Source organism: Nothobranchius furzeri, chromosome 10 (genome assembly GCF_043380555.1).
Source record: "Nothobranchius furzeri strain GRZ-AD chromosome 10, NfurGRZ-RIMD1, whole genome shotgun sequence".
Classification (NCBI taxonomy): Eukaryota; Metazoa; Chordata; class Actinopteri; order Cyprinodontiformes; family Nothobranchiidae; genus Nothobranchius; species Nothobranchius furzeri.
The window spans coordinates 52,315,632-52,338,034 of NC_091750.1; the positions used below are offsets into that span (position 1 = coordinate 52,315,632).

The 22,403-nt window shown below is 40.0% G+C and overlaps 1 protein-coding gene and 1 long non-coding RNA gene across 2 annotated transcripts; one reads left to right on the top strand and one right to left on the bottom strand.

Moving 5' to 3' along the window:
• Positions 1–6,203: 6,203 nt before the first annotated feature.
• Positions 6,204–8,853, top strand: LOC139072227 (uncharacterized). Its single transcript, XR_011521813.1, has 4 exons — positions 6,204–6,485; positions 7,638–7,695; positions 8,444–8,560; positions 8,694–8,853. It is a non-coding gene; the product is annotated as an uncharacterized lncRNA (long non-coding RNA).
• Positions 8,854–14,872: 6,019 nt separating this feature from the next.
• LOC139072231 (dynein axonemal heavy chain 10-like) lies at positions 14,873–16,038 on the bottom strand. The gene is made up of 3 exons (XM_070555748.1): positions 15,442–16,038; positions 15,223–15,368; positions 14,873–15,147 (listed from the first exon to the last, which is right to left on the bottom strand). The coding sequence occupies exons 1-3, from the start codon at positions 15,878–15,880 to the stop codon at positions 14,998–15,000; spliced, it is 735 nt and encodes a 244-aa protein (XP_070411849.1). The 5' UTR covers positions 15,881–16,038; the 3' UTR covers positions 14,873–14,997.
• Positions 16,039–22,403: the final 6,365 nt, after the last annotated feature.

Sequence of the window (22,403 nt, forward strand, 5' to 3'; positions counted from 1 at the left end):
GAAAGTGGCTCGAAGAAGGAGAGCAGAATTCGGCCTAATTTTTCCGACTTGAAAAACATCAGTCCAACACCAACTCTGTCCTACAACTGAATATTAATGGAACAATTTCAAATGATAAGGATGCAATAGCAAAATATTGTTCAAATTTTTATTGCAAACTTTATTCCTCTAGTTATTGCCCTCAAGCTACTCGTACTTTTTAAAATTCCATTGGTGTTATTACTCAGCTGAGTAAGGAGGAAAGTCAGCTTTGTGATAGTTCAATTTCTTTGATGGAGGTTGCAGAGGCTATAAAACATCTAAAGGTGAACAAATCACCGGGAACTGATGGTCTTACTGCGGAGTTTTACAAACAGTTCTCTGACAGTTTAGCCCCGTTTCTTTTAGGAGTCTTTAAGGAAAGCATGGACAGAGGTGCACTCCCTCCCACTTTATGTCAAGGATTGATCACGCTTATTCCCAAACCGGGGAAGGATCCTTTGCTCTTAGACAACTGGCGACCAATCTCTTTGCTAAATAACGATTATAAGATACTAGCACAAGTTCTGGCTAATAGAGTAAAGCCTGTGTTAAATAAAGTTATCGACGAGAGTCAGTCTGGATTCATGCAGAATCGTCATATCTCCAACAACATAAGGTTAATTTTAGATATTATGGATTACCCAGAACTTGTACAGGATGATAGTATTATTCTTTTTTTAGATTTTTACAAGGCGTTCGATTCCTTAGAGCACGAGTTTATTTTTACTGCCCTGAACAAATTTGGGTTTGGCCAATCCTTTTGTAATGCTGTTCGTACACTGTATTCTAATAGTAACAGCTCCATAAAGCTTCCCACCGGTACTTCCCCAAGATTCTCTCTAAAACGTGGAGTGAGGCAGGGCTGCCCCCTCTTGGTGTATTTATTCCTTCTCTCTGTGCAACTCCTTAATTCACACATTAAACTCAGTTCTTTAAAAGGTCTGATCATAGCTAATAAAGAAATACTAATAAGTCAGCTGGCAGATGATACAGCTCTCTTTCTAAGAGATGTCTCGCAAGTTTCAGTGGCCATCGACATTATACAGTCATTCTCTAAAGCCTCCGGACTTTCACTCAACCTACATAAATGTGAACTGCTACCAGTCAAAAATTGTTCTGCAACTTCAATCCATGGAATACCTGTAAAAAACTCTGTAAGATACCTTGGAATTCAAATAATAAAAAATGAGCAATCCAGATGCTCCAAGAACTTTACTCCTATTATAGACAAAACCCAAAAAATCTTTAATTGTTGGCTTCAGCGAGACCTATCGTTAAAAGGAAGGGTTCTGCTTTCGAAAGCTGAGGGTCTCTCCCGTCTAACATATGCTGCACAGTCACTACACGTTGACAATACAACTTGTAAAGCAATTAACAAATTGTTATACAATTTCTTATGGAAAAATAAAACCCACTACTTACGTAAATCAGTAGCTTTAAATCCATATGATAAAGGAGGTTTAAACTTTATTGATTTTGGTGCTCTTAACAACACCTTTAAAATAAACTGGATTAAAAAGTATTTAAAAAATCCCACTTCTATCTGGAATTTTATCTCACATCATGTATTTTCTAATTTAGGTGGCCTTAACTTCCTCCATTCTTTCGTTCTTTTTTAAACACAGAAACAGTTTTTGTTTACCTGTTTGTAGCTACTGCTCTGCAATTACAGCATTCCCAAAATACCACTAAAACTTTCTCACTTCCATCAACAAATTCTTTTGGCATGGGCACTGATTTACAAACACAACTTCTCCCCGCAAAACTGTTTTATTTGGAATAACTGCAATATTATTTATAAAAATAAAACTATTTTTTAAATAACTGGTTTAATAATGGAATCATCTTGGTTAGCCAGTTATTTGATGAAAAAGGGCTTTTATACAATTACTCTGAATTCCTTAGGAAATACAATATACCAATAACGCCTAGAGAGTTCTCAATAGTGTTTGATGCCATCCCATCCGGTCTGTCTATGTTGTTCAGATGCTCACACAGCGCTCCACTATCAGTCAGTCGCCCGGATGTGTTACATTCCTCTCTTGGCAACGTTTGTTTTTCCTCGCATAAGTCGGTGAATAGCAAAATAAGAACTCTCTTTCAGGATACAATGATTTCTGTTCCATCAACTATATCTTATTGGGCTAATTTTGTATCAGATATTGAATGGAAAAAAGTTTGGACCTTACCACAAAAATTTCTTTTAACAAACAAAGTTAAAGAGATTACATTTAAATTGATTCACAAGTTTTACCCTACCAAACAATATTTGTCAAAATTTATAGCTGATATAAATGTAAGTTGTACCTTTTGTCAAGAGCAACCTGAAACAGCTTCTCACTTGTTCTGGTCATGTAAATTTACAAGTAAATTCTGGAAGGACTTCCACAAGTTTATTAATGACTCTGTTCTCCCTACCTTTCAACTATACTACAAAGATGTTATTTTTGGTCTTCATAATTTTAATAAGAAGGACAACGATGCTTTCTTCTTTGTAAATATGTTTTTATTTTTGGCTAAATTTCACATACACAAAAGCAAAGTCCTCGGCAAAAAACCTGAACTTCTTGTATTAAAAATGGAACTTGAACAATATATAAGGACGATCTCCTCATCAAAAAACACCAAGGCTCTTAAGTCTGTTAACATTTGAAACCATCTGAAACTGTTCGATTGACTTGACCTCTTCCAAACCTTTCTTTTATTTATTTATTTTCTTTTTTTCTTTTTTCGTTTTTCTCCATGTCTCCATTATTTCTGTCATTCTTCGTTGTAATACCACAATGGTGGTATTACAATGTGTTTCATGTCTTACAATTGTATGTTCAAAATTTGCTAAATAAAGTTTTATTGAAAAAAAAAAAGACAGTACTCGTCGCTGCGCTTTGACGTCATCGACCTCAAAATGCGCACTCACAAGCGTCCTACCCCTGGATTCGGACACAGCCAGGGTGGTGCCACTAAAAGTCGTGGCACCACCCGGAAGTGTAATGGCTGCAGTGGTAGGGGGCGTGGCTAGTGCCACGAAAAGTCATGGTAGGGGGCGTGGCTAGTGCCACGAAAAGTGAGTAGGACCTGGCTGCAGACATCAGCTGTTGGCTGTGTCTCAATTCAGGGTCTGCATCCTTCGAAGGACCCAGCCCACCCGGCCGACGTGGGCTGCGTCCTCCGTCGGCCGGGTAGACCGGATGTTAACGGCTGTGAATTTGGACAGGCCTAGCCTTCATGAACTCCCTCCGCGAACGTTCCGTCGCCTAGCAACCGTGGAACCGCTGGGCAGAAGGGAGAAGGAACTTTAAACGATGGAGCTCGACGTTTTATTTAGCTTTTTAACCCCCAGAGACCCAAATTTAGAAAACAACTGCAAAATCTTTTTTTAACCTTTCACATGTTGTTCTAGGAGGCCAGATAAACGGGCCTATTTACACATTTTAACAGCCAATAGTGTTGCAGAACGGAACAATAGGACCTATTAGCAATGTAAATGTGGTTTTAAAAAGAAAAAAATGGGGAAGGTTTATTTTTGTAGACTTAAATCTGATGTTGTAATATTACAACCGTGGGTCTCTGGGGGTTAATCATTTCCTTGACTGTTGGAGAGCTAATTCAGAGAAAATACTTTCGACAAGCTGAGCCTGAGCAAAGATGTGATAATAGTTTTTAATACTTTCTAAGGGTCTTAATTTGACCAAAACCGATTTGTCACCTTTTAAGACTTTTCAAGACCCAGCGGATACCCTCTAGTAAACAATTCTCATTTGTAAACAAAAATAAAATTCAAGAGTTTAATGCAGAACTGATTTTATTTAGATGTTTCTTTTATATGTACATGTTTAATCTTTATTAACCATTTTTTTCTAGCAAAGTAAAAAGCTGTCAAAGTTCTTCCTTCTCTCCTGTGCCCTCTGCTGCTCTGCAGCCTCATGTCCTCCCAGATCAGATCCAGAAGCTGGTCATCGCTGGCATCTTCCCCTGGATGCCCATTTTCTCCAGAATAGTCTTAACAAACATGTAAGAAAAGAAACAGGAAGAGAAAATAGGACAACGGGTTATTCCTTTCATGTTTTCGCAGAAAAAATAAACTCAAACGAGTTTTTAAAATATGAGATGTTATTGTACCTCCCTGCCACAGCCGCCGAATACTTTGCTCCGGTGATCATGTGGTCCATCTCCGCCCTAAGCTTAATAACTTCCCTGGTTTTCTCTTTTGTTCCTAAAATACAAACTTCTATTAAAATCAGGGGGAAAACGTAGCGGGAGAAGTACGACACCGAGCGGCCGAACATACGAACCGAGACCGCAATACAAGCACTTTTACTGTAACATTTCTAACTAAAATAACGTTCATGTATCACAAAGTCCTTAACCTAACAGTTTTCAAGTTTATACTGACATTTATATGCGCAATCCTCTCCGACAGCTCCCGCTTCACTGTCCGCCATTGTTTTTAAGTTTTTCTGCTGGCCGGCTCGCAAGGCATCTTGGGAAATGCTACCTGTTGAAGGATACACCCGACCCATCTTTCATTCAGGCGAAAAGAAGGCCGCATTCGTCAACCGCATTTGAAGGAGTCTTCGAATTGGGACAGGCCTAGTCGCGGCGCTGTGACGTAACCGGCCGACGAATCCGGCCGACGTAGGATGCAGACCCTGAATTGAGACACAGCCGTTGTGTCGAGAGCAAGATGGCGTGTCATTACTTTTTTTTTTATTGTACAAATTCACAAATACAGCGCATATCTTACAAATCAACAAGATATGAATAAGTACAGTTGGATAAGAACAAAGCAGCCATCAAACAAAGAACAACAACAACAAAGAGAAAAGAACATTATAGGTCAGAAATAACAAAACAGCATACCCGTGCATTAAATGACCTTCCATATGAAGTAAAGAAAACAAAGAAAACAAAACAAAACTAGAAGTACGCACATACATTCTAGCTACATCAGTTGAAAAGCAACACCAAAAAATCAAGTAAGATCTGAGCCTTCTTTAATTTACACTTATCTAATGAAGCCTTCAATAGAAGGACTTCATTTTTAAAACCAGCAAAAATCGGAGTAATTTTTAAGAAGCGACATTTATGAATGAAAAATTTTGCAACTATAAATAAGTTGTTAATCCCAAATTCTATTTTCTTATTTTCTGTTTGTAGGCCAAATTTAATTACTTGAAAGGTTAGAGAAGGGCAATCCATATTTTTAGAGGTTAACCAGTACTGAAAATCATTCCAAAAAGATCTGGAACTGTCACATGAATAAAAAAGGTGCTCTGTAGTCTCAATATCAGTTTTGCAAAACGTGCATGTGTTCGTATCTATATTAAATTTCTTATGAAGATAGTCCTTGGACGGGTATATGGCATTTCAAATTTTAAAGTGATTTTCTTTTGCTTTTGGTGGAATTGGAAAAGAAAGATATTTAATTAAGAACCTAAAATTATAATCTTTAAACAAATATTTTCTTTTTAATTGAGAAGGAAAAAGTTGTTTGGTTAGAATCGTCCTTAAGAATTTATTATTGCATGACTTTCCATTAAACTGACGATCATCAATGACTAAGGATGGTTCACGAATTATAGAGGAAGAATAGGTTAGGCTGGCTTTAGCCATCTGAATCATTGCAGGGGGAATGGCTTTCACAACGTTAATGAATTTACTTTGAGTACATGATACGCCATAATTATCTATGAATTTATTGTACGATAATAAATTGCCATCATTGTCTAACAAATGTAAAACTGTCTAAATTCCATGATCCATCCAATCCTTATAAAAAATGGATTTTCGGTTTATCAATATACATCTGTTGTTCCAAATTGAATTTGTATGTGGAGAAAAATTATGCTTGTAAATCATTTTCCAGTACCGAAGAACCTGTTTATGAAAATTAGATAATTTAATAGGTATTTTGGAAATTTCAAAATCACATTTTAAGAGAAATTCAATGCCACCAATCTTCTCGAAAATTATTTTAGGGAAATAAAACCAAATACTGTTTGAGTTATTTATGAAAGACTGCAACCATTTGAGTTTGATGGAACCATCCATTGCTTCAAAATCAATCGCATTCAAACCTCCTTCTTCAAACGATTTCACTACATCATTCTTCCTAATATAATGTTGCTTGTTTCTCCAAATGTAATTAAAGTTTATTTGATTTATATTAGTGATTAGTCTATTGGAAACATATAAGCATTGTGATGGATAAATCAGTCGAGAAATACCTTCTGTTTTGGTAAGTAAGACGCGTCCAAAGATGGAGAGGTCTCTTTGTAACCAGCTGAATAGGATCTTTTCAGATTTCTGGGTAATATGCTCAAAATTTAGATTTTCTCTAAATTGTCATTACTTTTACCGGAAAATAGACGAGCGAAAGACCTCGGCAGGAAGTTGGTCCTTTTTTGGCGGCCGCTACGTTGTTTTTGTTTCAACCATACTCGGCGGGTTTCAATTGAGGAAAGGTAAGGATAAGGATGATAGATAAAGAAAGAAAGATAAGGATGAAATTAACTAATTGTTGCAACCGTTCTTAGTTCTTAAATGTAGGCACTATAGCGTTTAAAGCTTTACCAGAGAATTATTACAAAGGCACCGTGTTTCATAGCTAATTGTATCAATATTAACACGCAGTCTTAAAACTAATGCAGGGAGTTCACAAGCTAACACAAAAGCTACATAAATAAAGCTATCAGCAATTTTAGCTTAGCTTTATCTTAACTATTTGATTTTTCTGGTCTCCCTGTTTGTTAAAACAGTTAACGTAATAATATTAACTTTATATATAATTTAGATATGATATAAAGACCACAATTTCTAATACTGACTTGACTGAAACGTTATTAATACCCTTTTTTAATTAAAAAGCGTAGATTTTCAGAGATTTGTAAGTGGTTTCAATCACTAGTTTTCATACGAGGCCAAAGTTAGCTTCCGATTCGGGAAATGGCTAAAGGGCTAATACACCCAATTTTTCTCTACTCTAACCATTTTTATTCTGCTCTAGCTCAAAACCTACAACACATACACTCTTCAAACCTGTTTTAGATTATTCTGGGCTCGTAGGAATGCATAAAACATAGTTTGTGATTTGTGAAACCTTCCTCTGATTTGTGAAACTTCAAAAAAGACAGATTTATGAATTTATTTTTCAGCATCTGGCCCACACTGGAACTGGTCCTGTGCACCCAGAAATAAAATGTATTTTCTGGACAAGCTTAGCTTTCAATATCTCTAAATATTTTTCAGTTATTGTGTGTGGTGTGCTGGGTCATTCTACTGTTGTTGCACAAATCCGGTGTCCTGCAACAAGTACAATAACTTTGAAATAGTAGCCGCTTCTCTAATTAATGCCGCCCTCCTTCTGATTCTGTTTCAGAATAATCCTAACCTTATAAAAAATAGATATTTTTGTCGACTGACTGCTTTGATCGGGTTTGGTTTATATTAATATTACCGGATTTAAGCACATGTAGCTGCAAATCATTCAGGAGTTACAGGCCTTAAATATAGATCTAAAATGAATATCGGACTTCTTCAAGTGACACTGACAAAACTCCTTACATGTGCTTGTATTCTTCATTTGCTAATAAGATGTATTTTTATCTAAATTACAGGACAATCGAGGCTTTGAAAAATGGAACCCAGGCAGTGATTTCAGATGGTGAAATCAAGGTAATGTGTAATTATAATAAATTAAGACTCTAAAATTGGACATAGGATAATGCAATCCCTTGTTTTCTGTGGTAATGTTGCTTATTTTTAACTCTTGTCTCTACTCAGACTGTGTATAAAGCCTGGTTTATGCTTCTCCGTCAGCTCTGCAAGGGACAGACACGCACGGATTGACGGAAGCGTTTTGCTCTCATACTTCTCCGTCTCCTGGGGAGTGTTGCAAAGCAATTGCCCTGCAGGACAACAGAGGGCGTAGAACTGTTCTGTGGTATCCTGTCATGTATCGGTCCAAGATAGTGTGTTTATATTGTGTTTTTTGTATTTAAGAGATTTTTTAACACGGACATATTTGTCTCATTCCACTTCATGCGCTCGCCACCTCTAAACCTAAACCCACTTTTCCTGTCATTTCCGTCCATAAATAAAACGCTTGCTGCGCATCTTTTCACTCCTCCAGTCACGGGGAATTAAACGTTCATGATTTTAGAGTTTTTTCGCGAGGTATTCTTCAAGCTTCTCCGTGTCTGCCGCTAGTTATCCTCGGTTCTCTTTATGTTTTTGAGGGCGCACTGGCGGAGCTGTAAACAGCGGCGTCCTGACCAATCACAAGCTTGCGTAATCTCGTTCGACGGATGTTTAAAAAAGAGAGCTCGACTCCGTCCGTCCTTGCGGAGCTCTCCGGCAGGCATGCAAGGACGTTGCGTGTCTCCGCACTGACGCAGACGGAGAAGCATAAATCAGGCTTAAGGATCTCTGCAGCGGTGGAGTGAAGTCTGGCCTCATGTATCTGTGGCACAATCCAGGTGTCTCGCTTAAATTAAAGCAAAGACTAAAGCCACTGATGTTCCACTTTGCTGATGCACAGGTAAATGTATACTGACTTACAATAAGCTGCATCACATTTATTTATGTGGATGCATGGTCAGTGGGCCACCTGGGTCCGTTGTCTAATGCTGAGAGGAATGTTTTGTCCATTTTTATGTTAACGTGTTTTATAGGTTGACGAGCTGACAGAGCGGATTGGTTCATGCTCAGGAATAGATAAACTAATAAAGAAGAGAGAGTTCCAGTTTCTGGACTTGGTGTTTGATGTCCTTGTTCCAGAGGTACAACGCAGTCTTCAGCAGTGATTGGTATAAAAGTTACTTTTCGAAAACATTTGACAGTGTATGAAGTAATCCTTAACAGAGTTTGGTGGCAGGAGAATCTCGTCTCTGCTTTTTGCGGATGATGTGGTCCTCCTAGCTTCACCCAGCTCTGACCTTCAGCTCTTGCTGGGTAGGTTCGCGGCCGAGTGTGAAGCAGCTGGGATGAGGATCAGCACCTCCAAATCCATGGTTCTCGACCGGAAAAGGGTGGCTTGCCAACTCCGGGTTGGGGGAGAGGTCCTACCTCAAGTGGAGGAGTTTAAGTATCTCGGGGTCTTGTTCACGAGTGAGGGTAGGAGGGATCGGGAGATCGACAGGCGGATTGGTTCAGCGTCTGCAGAGATGCTGACGCTGAGCCGATCTGTCGTGGTGAAGAGGGAGCTGAGCCAGAAAGCCAGGCTCTCGATTTACCGGTCGATCTACGTCCCAATCCTCACCTATGGTCATGAGCTTTGGGTAAAGACTGAAAGAACGAGATCGCGGATACAAGCGGCTAAAATGAGTTTCCTCCGTAGGGTGGCCGGGCTCAGCCTTAGAGATAGGGTGAGGAGCTCGGACATCCGGGAGGGATTCGGAGTAGAACCGCTGCTCCTCTGGATTGAAAGGAGCTAGTTGAGGTGGTTTGGGCATCTGGTCAGGATGCCTCCTGGACGCCTCCCTGGGGAGATGTTTTGGGCAGGAGGCCCCCGGGTCGACCCAGGACACGTTGGAGAGGTTACATCTCCAATCTGGTCCGGGAACGCCTTGGGGTCCTGCCGGAGGAGCTGGTGGAGGTGGCCGGGGAGAGGACGGTCTGGAGCTCCCTAGTTGGGATGCTGCCCCCGCGACCCGGACCCGGATAAGCAGAGGAAGATGACAACGACGACGATGAAGTAATCCTGCATGTTTTTCAGGTAACAATAAAAGTGTTGGAAAAATGGGAGGGGATGAATCGATATGCAGCTGAGAAAGCCATGCTTCAGAAAATTCATTTGTACCCAAAATAAAATGGTTGTGAAATTAAGTGTTTCTTTGGTTTTATTGTCTTTCACTCAAAATAAATACCAACTAGCTAAATAGTTATCAGCTGTAGTAGTTAAATTCTGTTGCAATGAGCTGCTGTGATACACAATAGGACAGTGTTATGGATATTTAATAACTAATTTTTGTTGCTGTTGAGAGAGGAGTGTTGCTGAAATGTTTTTCACTGCTTCTGGGAGTCCTGTACTTTAGCAATTGGTGTAGGTCAAAAGTTCATCTTGGGCTTAACAATAAAACCGAATATTTAGCAAGTACTACTTTGTTTGCACATTTTGAAAAGTCTTAATTTAATGTGTTCTCATTTTTTCCATATGTTTTTTAATTCACTTTACAGCCTTTTATTGTGTGTGTGTGTGTGTGTATATACATATATGTGTGTGTGTGTGTGTATATATATATATATATATATATATATATATATATATATATATTTATATACATGTGTGTATGTATGTGCTACTGTCATAAAAATTCCCTGTCTGAAGGACAAAGGGATTTAATATTCAATTTTCATGCAACGCAGGTAACAACGTTACTTAAGTTTGCCAGTCCAGATGTGAAGAGAAAAAAAAAATCCGAAACAAAAAGCTTTTTCCGGTAAGTTTTGTTTTTTAAAAAACTACTTCCAGTGAAAGTAATGACTTCTGGTTAAGGTAATGACCCACCGTGTAATTTTTCTCTTAAATATGTACAAATCGAAGAGAAAAACGACACGGTATGGTTTTGACAAATTCAAGCTACTTTTGTGCTTTGTCAATAAAGCGTATTCAAGAAAAAAAAAACTACTTCCGGCAAAGGTAATAACCCGAAAAAAAACTACTTCCGGCAAAGGTAATGACTTCCGGCGAAGGTAATGACACTTGATTTCCGGATACGTCATTTCCTGTCACGGCAAAGACGCCAGCTGATGTCTGCAGCCAGATGCTCTTGCGAAAAGTCGTGGTAGGGGGCGTGGCTAGTGCCACTAAAAGTCGGAAGTGTAATGGCAGCAGAGGTAGGGGGCGTGGCTAGTGCCACTAAAAACCGCGGGTGCCACTAAAAGCCGTGGCACCACCCGGAAGTATCAGAGCTGCCACTGCAAGTGCCACAAGCACTGCCGCAGCCACAAATTGCGCTCGGTCCTGTTGCAGCTTTGCTGCCTGGATATCGATGTCCTCCACTCCAGCAATCCTGCGGCTCAGGATGGACCCCATCTTTTTCTGTTGGATCGCTGGTGTTCGCTACAGTTAGCTGGCGGCTAACAGCGCGTCAGCACATCAAATTAGCCCCGACGTGAGACTAGAAAGAAATCCAAATAGATACAGCACCCACCAGAAATAAAAGCTGTGGTTAGTTCCACATTTCCCGAGCTCCGTTTAACCGATAGTCGTTTAACGAAACTGGACACAAATAGAAGCTCGAGTCGAGCTGTTGTTTTTGCCAGAGACGTGCTAACGTAGCAAGAAGGCGAGCTGATTGGCTGTTTCTGGGCTTGTCCAGGAAATGAGTGTGCTTGCTTTATGTAAAGGCATCTGCCGGAGAATGTGCGGAGCTAATTAAACCCGGCCGCGCTAGGGGCGCGCATACCTACAATAAAAGAGGCCAGCGCAAATTAATTGATTATATAAAATCAACACACCTTTAAAAGTATAAAGTTCACTTCTCGTTTCAAACAAAAGAAGAAATTCTAAAATTGTACATTTTAGCTACATCGAGCATAACGAGAGAAGCGACAAAAAATGAATCAAGTAGGGCTCCTGCAGAGCCGGATTAAATAAATGGACTACACTAGGCAGGCTGCATTTTTTGGGCCCCCCTCCATCGATGTTATTTAATGAATTGAAATCTGAAACTCACCAAAGTTACTAATAAAAGTTCATTCACATTTTACATAGCCTAGTCTTTGGTTACAAATTGGTTGTTGGTATGCCAAAATAAGTCATGTGTTGTATGTTAAACATTCTATCAGACCTTTTTTTTTTTTTTTTTTTTGATATTTTATCCATTGGGAGAGTCATTGTTAAGGCAGTAGTACCAGCAAATAACCACTAGATGTCGTTAAACTATGTAAACAGAGCAAATGTTTCTCTTATTTGCTCTGTTTACATTTAATCACTACATTTAATTAAAAAGATTTTCTGCTAAATACAATAGCTTACAACATTTATAAATGTTGACAAATTAATCACATGATAGTGGAAAGGCATTCAAGAATAAATAGATTAATTTGAATGTACTGAAGCATGTTTAAAGGCACAAAAACAAGCTATAAACACGCAGCCTAAATGATTACAGTATATTTTATAAATTATAAATTTTATACAATCCATAATCTTAAAAGAAAGTATTTTAATAAAATGAAAACGTTATCTTAAGTTTTGATCTTGCTTTATGCTCATTCAGGCTGTTATTGCCTCTGCTGAATCAGAAATTTGGTGTGAATTTTCTGAGTGTGAAATTATTGTTTGCTATGCTATTTGAACATTAATAAAATTATTAGAAAAATAATTAATAAAACCAGCAACACTTACCAAGAAAACCATTTTGCATTCTCCACTCCGGGATAATCTTCAGCCTTCCAGCATCACAGGCCTAAATCACAGCAGAAACACGTCTTAAGAAATGTTCCTTGTGTGGCAAGGTGGAGAAACGAGCGCCCGGGCAGGATTCGATCCCCAGACTGCCAGGTGAGAGTCACGCACGCTAACCAGTCAGCCAAAGGGACATCCTCCTGTTGGCCTGATGGTAACAGATGGTTACTGGGGTGAAAATAGATGATGATATTGCCTGCTCTACTGAGGTAACGAGAGTTGGCAATGCCATCCAGGCTTGGCACAGAGCAACCAGTGATCTTCTGGGCTGTGCTGATGACTCTACAGTACTTTCCTGTCTGCAGATGAGCACCCTGCCTACCATGTTGTGATGCCGTACGCTAGGATGCTCCCTATGATGGCTCTGTAGAATGTGACCAGCAGCGTCTAGGTCGTTCCTCCAGAGCACTCTCAGGAAGTGGAGACGCTGCCGGGCCATTTTTTTTTAGCACCGCTGTGGTATTTGCAGTCCAGGAGAGATCATCAGAGATCTGCACGCCCAGAAACCTCATGGAGTGTACCCTCTCCACACAGTCCCTGTGAATGTAAAGTGGGGCTGGGTTAGCTCTGTCCTTTCTGAAATCCATGATAATTTCTTTGATTTTTGTGGTGTTCAGTTGGAGGTTGTTTACTGAACACCACACAGTCAGTCTGCTGACCTCATCTCTGTCCTCCTTGAAATGAGTCCAACCATGATGGTGTCATCCACACACTTTATGATGGTGTTTGAGAGATGGGTCGGGCAGCAGTCGGATGTGTAGAGTGTAAAGAGGAAGGGATTCAGAACACATCCTTGAGGAGAGCCGGTGCTGAGTGTGATGGTGATGGACAGGTATGGGCCGAGTCTGACAGACTGTGGCCTATTTGTCAGGAAGTCCTTAATTCAGAGGCAGATGAGGGTGGATAGTCCCAGGATCTCCAGAATGATGTAGTTGAATGCTGAACTGAAGTCCAGGAAGAGCATTCTCACATAGTTTTCTTGGTGCTCCAGATGGCTCAGCGCAGTATGGAGTGCTATGGAGATTGCGTCCTCGGTTGATCAGTTTGCCCTGCAGGCAAATTGGTGGGGGGTCCAGAGTGGGAGGCAGACAGGCCCTGATGTGCTGACAGACCAGTTTCTCAAAGCACTTTATCACTACAGGCATAAGTGCAACAGGCCTGTAGTCGTTCGCTTAGGCTGTCCACAACAGTTTTCCTAGCGATGGGGATGATGGTGGAGGTTTTGAGGCAGGGAGGTACAGTGTTGAGTGACAAGGACAGGTTGAAGATTTTAGTGAAGACCCCAGACAGTTGGTCAGCACATGCTCTGAGAACATTCCCATGTATTCCGTCAGGGCCTGCTGCCTTCCTGAGCTTCACTGACCTCAGAGCACATCTCACTTGATGCTCCTGAAGTGTCAGTGTGCCAGTACTGGGCACAGGTAGGAAGGGGTGTGACAGCTGACGGCCTGTTTCTCCCTCTGGAGCTGGGCCTGGAGCTGGGGCACATTGGCGAGCACCTGGTAGCCCGGCCGGGCACAGCCCAAAGAGGAGATGTGGGTCCCCCTTTCCATGAGCTCACCACTCGTGGGAGGAGCCAAAAGAGTGGGTGCATTGTGTGGCTGTGTCGGGTGGTAGCCAGTTGTGGGGGGACGGGCCCTGACTGTGGTTTGTGCTCATGCACCAAACTGCAGCTCAGACTACTCACCATTCTTGGAGTGTACATTTTGAAGATGAAAGGCTACTTTTACTCTGCTATATTTGGCAACATTTAATTTGTTACTTAAAAAAATTATTTCACACAATAAATAACATCAGATCACTCTACAAGTGGATCTATCAGTTGCTCTTTCACTAATCAGATGTTGCCAAGCAGTCACATGACCACCAGATCCATTGCTGTGGGAGGGTGCGTATTACGGCTATTTAAAACAGGCATGGATATAGAAGAAATGCATGAAAATGGCACAAGCCACCGTCCTCGTTTCTAAAACTGGCGAGCATCCCTGGCTGCATATTCAAAGTATATTTCACTTAAAAACACTCTGCTTTAAGGGGTTGGATTGGGAGGTTAACCACCAAATAGTTCCCATGCACAGCTACAACTCATCGTCCCCCCCCCATGGAGATGGGTCAAAAACTGAGATGTAATTTCACCAGTGTGTGATGATGACTTTAACTTTGATGACTCTGAAGTAATTACTGGGCCTTCAAACGATTTAAAACGAGCTTAAATTTACAGGGGATAAAGTCCAAGATTTCATTAGGCACAAATATGCAAGTTTTGTTCATCTATCTATAAACGTACATACACTTGTGTGATCCAATAGGGACAGAGTAAATAAAATGACAACATTAGTTTCTTATTTAAAAGTTTAATAAGAACACACACCCAACATTACATTTCTGTGTTGAGGCACAAACACACATTTAAAAGTTTAATAAGAACACACACCCAACATTACATTTCTGTGCTGAGGCACAAACACACATTTAAAAGTTTAACAAGAACACACACCCAACATTACATTTCTGTGCTGAGGCACAAACACACATTTAAAAGTTTAATAGGAACACACACAAGATTACATGTCTGTGTTGAGGCACAAACACACTCCCTGAAGGACCCAGTCTGAGATGTCCATGTTGGTACACAGATCAGCCTCAAACACCAGCCCCACACCCATTTCATTCCTGCGGGTTGATGTGGTGTAAACTGGTGTCCTCAATGTATCCTGGTAGGAATGAAGACAGTCACAGAGGAATATCCCAAATAAAATAAATGTGTAGAGCAGTGTGGGTGTCCATACCTCCAGTCCAAGACAGTGTGTCTTTATGGGGATGATTTTGAGAATGGGAAGTTCAACAACCTGAACTTTTGTTTTACTTGTCATCAAGCAGCCCTTCTCCATGTCCCAGTCTGCTCCCTCCAGATACAGGCCAGATGCGAAGCAGCCTAAGGCCAATACCACTGTTAGTTCTACAACTACCTACTAACCATGCGGGAAAGGATAAATGTCTTTTGTTACCTTCTTTTGGTCTGTCAGTGACCTCAACCTCGCTGCGGAAGGGGGTCACTTTTGTGTACAGAGTGGAACGATCCAGAGGCCAGCCATTTTTCCTGCATGCAGCTTGAACCAGAGCAGTCAGGTAGGACTCTGGGACGTGAAGCCCTGCCAGCCATATCACTTTTGGCTCTCCCTTGTCCACCTTGTAGACAAAACATATACACATAATCCTGGCCACGCCTCCAGAGTGCCAAAAGCCCTTACAGCCGAGCGAGCAGGAGTCAGAAACCGAGCGCGCAGAGAGGCTGCCGAGCGCGCACAGAGGCTGCCGCGCGCGCACGTTTTCCTCTGCCGTGTGCTCGTTGACAACGCGCGCACGCAGGTTTGTCACTTGTGCACATCCTTGTGCGCTCACAGACACAGTTTGCTCCCTCTCAGTGCACAAATGACCTCTCGCCATGTATATTTTCGCTCGCGAGTCCCGTTCACACGCGCGCTGTGGACCCAATCCGCGTGCACGGGTTGTGGCACGCTTCAAACGCCATACCTCTCGCCATGTATATTTTCGCTCGCGAGTCCCGTTCACACGCGCGCTGCCATGTATATTTTCGCTCGCGATTCCCGTTCACACGCGCGCTGTGGACCCAATCCGCGTGCACGGGTTGTGGCACGCTTCAAACGCCATAACAAGGTGATGCGCCCCGCTCCGCAGCGAAACACATCAGGTGCAAATAAAAGACAGAAAACATCAAAGGAAATGAACCGACATGAACGATCGCGTGTCAGTACCAACGCTTTGGCACAGCTTGTCTCCGCATGGTTAAAGTTACCCTCGCGGTCTATCACTGTCAAAAGTGAGACAATGACACAACCGCCCCCGTACTTGCTTGTTACCACATTCCACCCGGCCACTATAAGAGACCGGCCATTATTCACCTCCGCTGACTCCGACACCGGCCAAAATTGGAGACCCGGCCTTTAATTGAATACCGGCCTGTATTGGAGGATTTACGGTAGTATATGGTATGTATATATTTACAGTGAGGGTGGAGGGTGTTTGATGTCCCGGGAATTTTGCAAGTTCTACTTAGAAATCAAAGAGGGGTTTTCAGCATACATGCATAAACATTGCATGTATATATATATATATATATATATATATATATATATATATGTGTGTGTGTGTGTGTGTGTGTCTGTCATTTTCACAGGAAAGCAGTATTTTGGCAGACACGCTGGCAGCAGCCGAGTGGGTAAAGGGAACACTGTTCGAGGGAATGGTTAAAGTGCCATCCGTTCTGTCCATGGATGAGGAAGAGCAGCAGGAAGTCCTTGAGGCAGTTCGAAGCTGGAACGAGGACCATGATTATGACTCTCCAGCAGAACATTTGACTTTTGCTTTTGAAAATAAAAATGACTATGACAAGTTCTGTTCCTTTATCATAGATGAGAAGAACCTCAAAGTTTTCTCCAGATTTGAGGTACAAGACTAAACAGCATAGGTCTTGGTTTTAATAAAGTTTTATTGTGTTCTAAGTCTTCTTTATTGGAGTCCCTTCACATTACAGAGAGTGATAAATCCATATGCACAATACAAAACTTTATTGTTGTAAAACCACAATATCTATTAACAATAAACTACATCCCCAAATCCGTTGTAGTGACAAACAGCCTTTTCACTCCCAAGTTGTTTACAATGTACTGCAATACCATTTTAAGCCGGCAGATGGCGGTATCTGCCCCGATTGCAATGACAATATTGAGAAAACGAACGGTTTATCTCTTTTTATTCCACAATCCACATTGGTAGCAGTTGTCATAAATTATTTCAGAAATCGAGAACTGCTCTGGCGCTCTCCATCTGCCTCTGGTGCTCCCCTGCTTTTCCTGACTCCGTACAGGAGGCCGGTGACCCACCGCCAGTCTTCAACCCGGAAGTGTCTGTGGATCTTCCACTAGAGTACCGTCACGGCGAAAGATGGCGCTCTGAGTAGCATGTCCGTCTAGGAGCTCTCACTGTTTCCCTCGAAATTGCAAAGTAAATAGCCTTTTTACTCTCATTCAGTTGGCTAAAATATTGTCGCTTGAGGAGTGAAGTCATCTTATGCATTTATGAGCTTAAAGGATCACGCTTACTGTGTGGAAATGTCGGGTGAAAAGTCCGTGAGCGGGAGCAAACGTGTTGCGCCGCCGACTAGGGTTGTCACGGTATGAAAATTTAACCTCACGGTTATTGCGACCAAAATTATCACGGTTTTCGGCATTATCGCGGTATTTTTTAAACGGTGTTGCATATGTTCAGAAAGCATTGATAGTCCTGTTCTACACAAACTGAAATAGTTTTGAAAAGGTTTAACAGTGTTTATTAAACCTAAAATAACACAAAGCCTTAGCAAAAGTGCAACTTTTCACAAGTAAAGGAACAAATAGCTTCTTTTTCTGGAACATGTTACAGTAGTCAGTGCAGGTTTAAATTATACAAATCCAAACATTCAAAACATAAACAATATGTAAACAAATCAAAGAAACACCACTTGTTTTCTTCATTATCAAAATGAAAATCTAAAACTCCAGTCCACACTTGACTTGAGCACTGTACAAGTCAACCTTAAAAAATATGTATTTAAAATAAATAGCCACTTTAAACAAATTACTACAATAACTACTACACTATGTAATCAAATCCAAATGTTCAAGTATAAATGGCGTTGAATAAGTAAACAAATCAATGACAAGGAACTAATTGTATATTTCTCTTCATCATCAACAAATAAGATGCTTCATCCAGCAACAGGGTGTCCGTGACACGGTTTAAATGCTGGCAGAGGACGCTGCGGCTGCAGTATATAGTGACTCGTTGCATTCTCCCTCAACCAAAAGTCCTCACGTCATGCATTTCAGCTAAAATGCTAATGTTATCTTACCTTGCACTGGCTGTAGAGACGTGGGTGATGGTCACGCAGATGTGCCATTAGATTCGAAGTGTTGCTGCCTTTTGCAGACACTTGTTTCCTGCACGTTCTGCAAACGGAATAGCAGTCTTCTATTAACTGTCCCTCAGCAATTTTCAGAAATCCAAAATATGCCCATACTTCCGATTTAGTCTTCTTTGAGGGCTGATGGATGTCCTGGGCGCTGCCGTCTCCTCCTTCGGCCATTATTTCAGCTTCAAAGATTTGGTGCCGTTGCAAATTAAAAAGTGCGTGTGCGCGCTGCGGGAACTTCAGCTGAAGCGACGGTGGCTGGTAAGGGTCATCGCGCCGAAACCGCGGCCACGGTAAACCCACCGAGATAATATAGTTTTTTTAAAAACTGGACGGTTATTTTTATTGTCAACTTTTTTACCGGGGTTTACCGCTATACCGGTTACCGTGACAACCCTACCACCGACTACTCCTAACAAGCCTCAGGTGCAGTCCAAGAAGAAAAATAGGACAGAGGAGGATAAAGAAACAGAAGATGGGGACTCTACACTGATAAAGATTCTAAATGCGGTAACCAACCTGTCTGACAGATTTGATATGCAAGAAAACAAACTGGAAAGTTTAGCCACCAAGATGGAGGAACAGCATAGCATGCTAACGAAGCTAAAGAAAGAAGTCGCGGAAAATAAGAGCAAAACAATGCTGCTGGAAAGTGAACTGGTTAAAGTACGAGAGGAGTTGCTTGCAACAAAAGAAAAGTGTAAGGAACAAGAAAGATATAAGAGGAGATGGAACCTACGACTTAAGGGTGTAAGTGAAAAAGACAACGAAGACATAAAAGGCACGATAACTGCTATTCTGAACAAAATCGCCCCGGGAGTCCCGTGGAGCTTCCAGGATATGGTGGACACGGTGCATCGTATAGGGAAAAAAGATGCTCTCCATACAAGGCAAGTAATTATTCAGTTCGTGAAGAGAGAGTGCAGAGACCTCATCTGGAAGCTTTCCAAGAACTGTGATGTATGCAAGAAAAATGGTCTAAGATTTGCAGAAGATCTGATTCAGGAAGACAGAAGCAAGAAGGCTGCTGTGGCCGAAGGTGAAGGAGGCGCGGGAGAAGAACAAGAGAGCATACTTCAGAGGACCGTTTGCATTTATTGAAAACACCCAGATCATCCCCTGAAGAAGGAGATGGGGACGGCTTTCCGAATGAGTGGCGAAGTCATTTAGAGGGACAGTTCTACTAGTCACTAAGCTAGTTTTCTTTGGTGAAATCTTACATTCCTGTTATATCTAATTTAGGGTTTGTTTGTTGTTTATCTATTTATTTGTTTGTTTTTTTCACGGTTTTGCTTTTTGGGTTTAGATCTGTTTTGAATTCCTTATGAGTTCAAGAATATCTTTTATTTCATTAAACGCAAGAGGACTAAAGGACATTACCAAAAGAAAGGCATTATTTCTATTCTGTAAGGAACAAAAAGCACAAGTTATATTTCTTCAAGAGACTCATTCGTGTGAAGACGACAAGGCGTTCTGGAAGACTCAATGGGGAGACAGCATCCTTCTTAGTCATGGATCCAACAAATCTGGAGGGGTGGCGATCTGTTTTAACAACTATCTGGGTAAGCTTGTGGAATATAAAGCAGACTCAAAGGGTCATTGGATAGTTGCTGTTTTGAATTGTGAGGGTGTTTTGTGGATTATTTGTAATGTTTACGGATATAATTTGATTACAGAAAACAAAATATTTTTAAATGAAATTTAAAAAATTATTGGAGAATCTAAAGTTAAATATCCAACAGATAATATATTGGTTGGTGGGGACTTTAACTGTGTTCCTGATGAATGGATGGATAGATATCCCACTAAATTCTCTACACATGTTTATAATCCAACATTGAGAAGTTTTTGTGTAAACAACTCGCTATCAGACGCTTGGAGACATATTAACCCGTGTGTTAGACAATTTTCATGGATACGTACAAATGGTAATAATAAGTCAAGAATTGATTTATGGCTAGTATCTCAAGCTATTTTAGACCAGATCTCTCTTGCTGAAATATCGGCAGCCCCTGTTACGGATCATTGTGTAGTTTCTATAAACTTAATTCCTAAGACAGGAAATATAAGTAGAAACGGATACTGGAAATTTAATGCGTTATCTTTGAATGATGAGGAATACTGTAAAATGATTAAGAAACTATTATTGTCTGTCATAGAAAATCCTCATCTTGATTCTGCAGGGAAGAAATGGGAATTCTTCAAATATGAAGTCAGAAAATATTCTATTAATTATGGTAAAGAAAGGAGGAAAAACAATAAAGAAACAGAAAGACAATTGTTTAGGGATTTGAATAAACTTTGCGGAGATTGTACACTTTCAGATACGAATAGAGAGAAATATTTAAAACTTCAATCAAAACTGGACGAGCTTTATTTAAATAAGGCTAAAGGAGCTTTCATTCGGTCAAGGGCAAAATGGATAGAAGATGGAGAGAGGAATAGCTCATATTTTAGTAAATTAGAGAAAAATAGACAGACAAAAAATGCGATAAATTCACTAAATATTAATGGTAAGTTAATTAAAGATCAAAGAGAAATTTCAGTCAGTATTTATAATTTTTACCATCAGTTATACTCTTCTCACTTTAAAGAATTGGATTCCGTAAAATTCTTTAATTACATTGAAAGGTTTATCCCTCAAATTAATTTAGAATTTAAAGAAGAATGTGATATGGATTTGAATATTTCTGAACTTGACAAGGTGATTCAACAGGTAGCGCTGGGTAAGTCTCCTGGCCAGGACGGTCTAACCACAAACTTTTATAAATTCTTTTGGAAAGATAATAGAGAGCTACTATTTGAAGTTTTACAAGAATGTATTCGGAATAATTCACTCTTAACTACGATGAAACAAGGAGTAATTATACTGATACCTAAACCCAACAAAGATAAATCTAATATTGATAACTTAAGACCTATTACATTGCTGAATGTGGACTATAAATTATTCACTCATACACTGGCTAACAGATTAAAAAATGGAATAAATGATTTCATTAGTGAAACTCAATCAGGTTTTCTTCCAAATAGACATATTCATGACAACATCCGTCTGATTCTTGATTTATTAGATTATGAAAATTTGGTAGAAGAGGATGGGGCTATACTGTTCTTAGATTTTTATAAAGCTTTTGATAGCCTCGAACATCATTTTATTATAAAGTCACTTCAGCACTTTGGATTTGGTAAAAAATTAATTGATATTATTACATTCCTATACAAAGATATATCGAGTGCAGTTCTTCTTTCTTCGGGTACGACAACCAGATTTCCAGTTAATAGAGGAGTTAGACAAGGAGATCCTATTAGTCCACTTCTTTTTATTATAGCAACAGAAATGCTGACTTTACTAATTCAAAATGACCAATCAATTAAACCGTTAACAGTGGCAGGACACTCGCTTAAAATAATTCAACTAGCAGATGATACTGCATTATTGTTGAATAGTACCAAGGAAATTCCTAATGCCATGAAAACGCTGTCTTTGTTCTCACAAGCCTCAGGTTTAAGGTTGAACGCTAACAAATGTGAAATATTAACAATTCATGATACTGAGGAGTTTCATATTTGCGATATCCCTATTAAGAATGAAATTAAGTATTTGGGTATGAAGATTAATAAAATCTTTAAGGAGAGAGTGGATAACAATATTCAACCGATAATTAATAAAAATCAAAAGATTCTAAATAGTTGGCTCCAAAGAAATATATCAATTTTTGGTAGAATACTTTTAACAAAAATGGAGAGTATATCTAGATTAATCTATCCTGCTTTTTCAGTAGCTATCCCTGACCAATATGTTAAGAGAATAAATAAAACACAATATGATTTTATTTGGAATAATAAACAATATTTGATTAGGAAAAACGATCTAGTAAAACCTATAGAAGAAGGAGGTCTGAAAGTCATTGACTTTGAAGTAATGAATGGAGTTATTAAATTACAATGGCTAAAAAAAATTTTAATTAAGAAAGATTCTATCTGGTTTTGTATTCC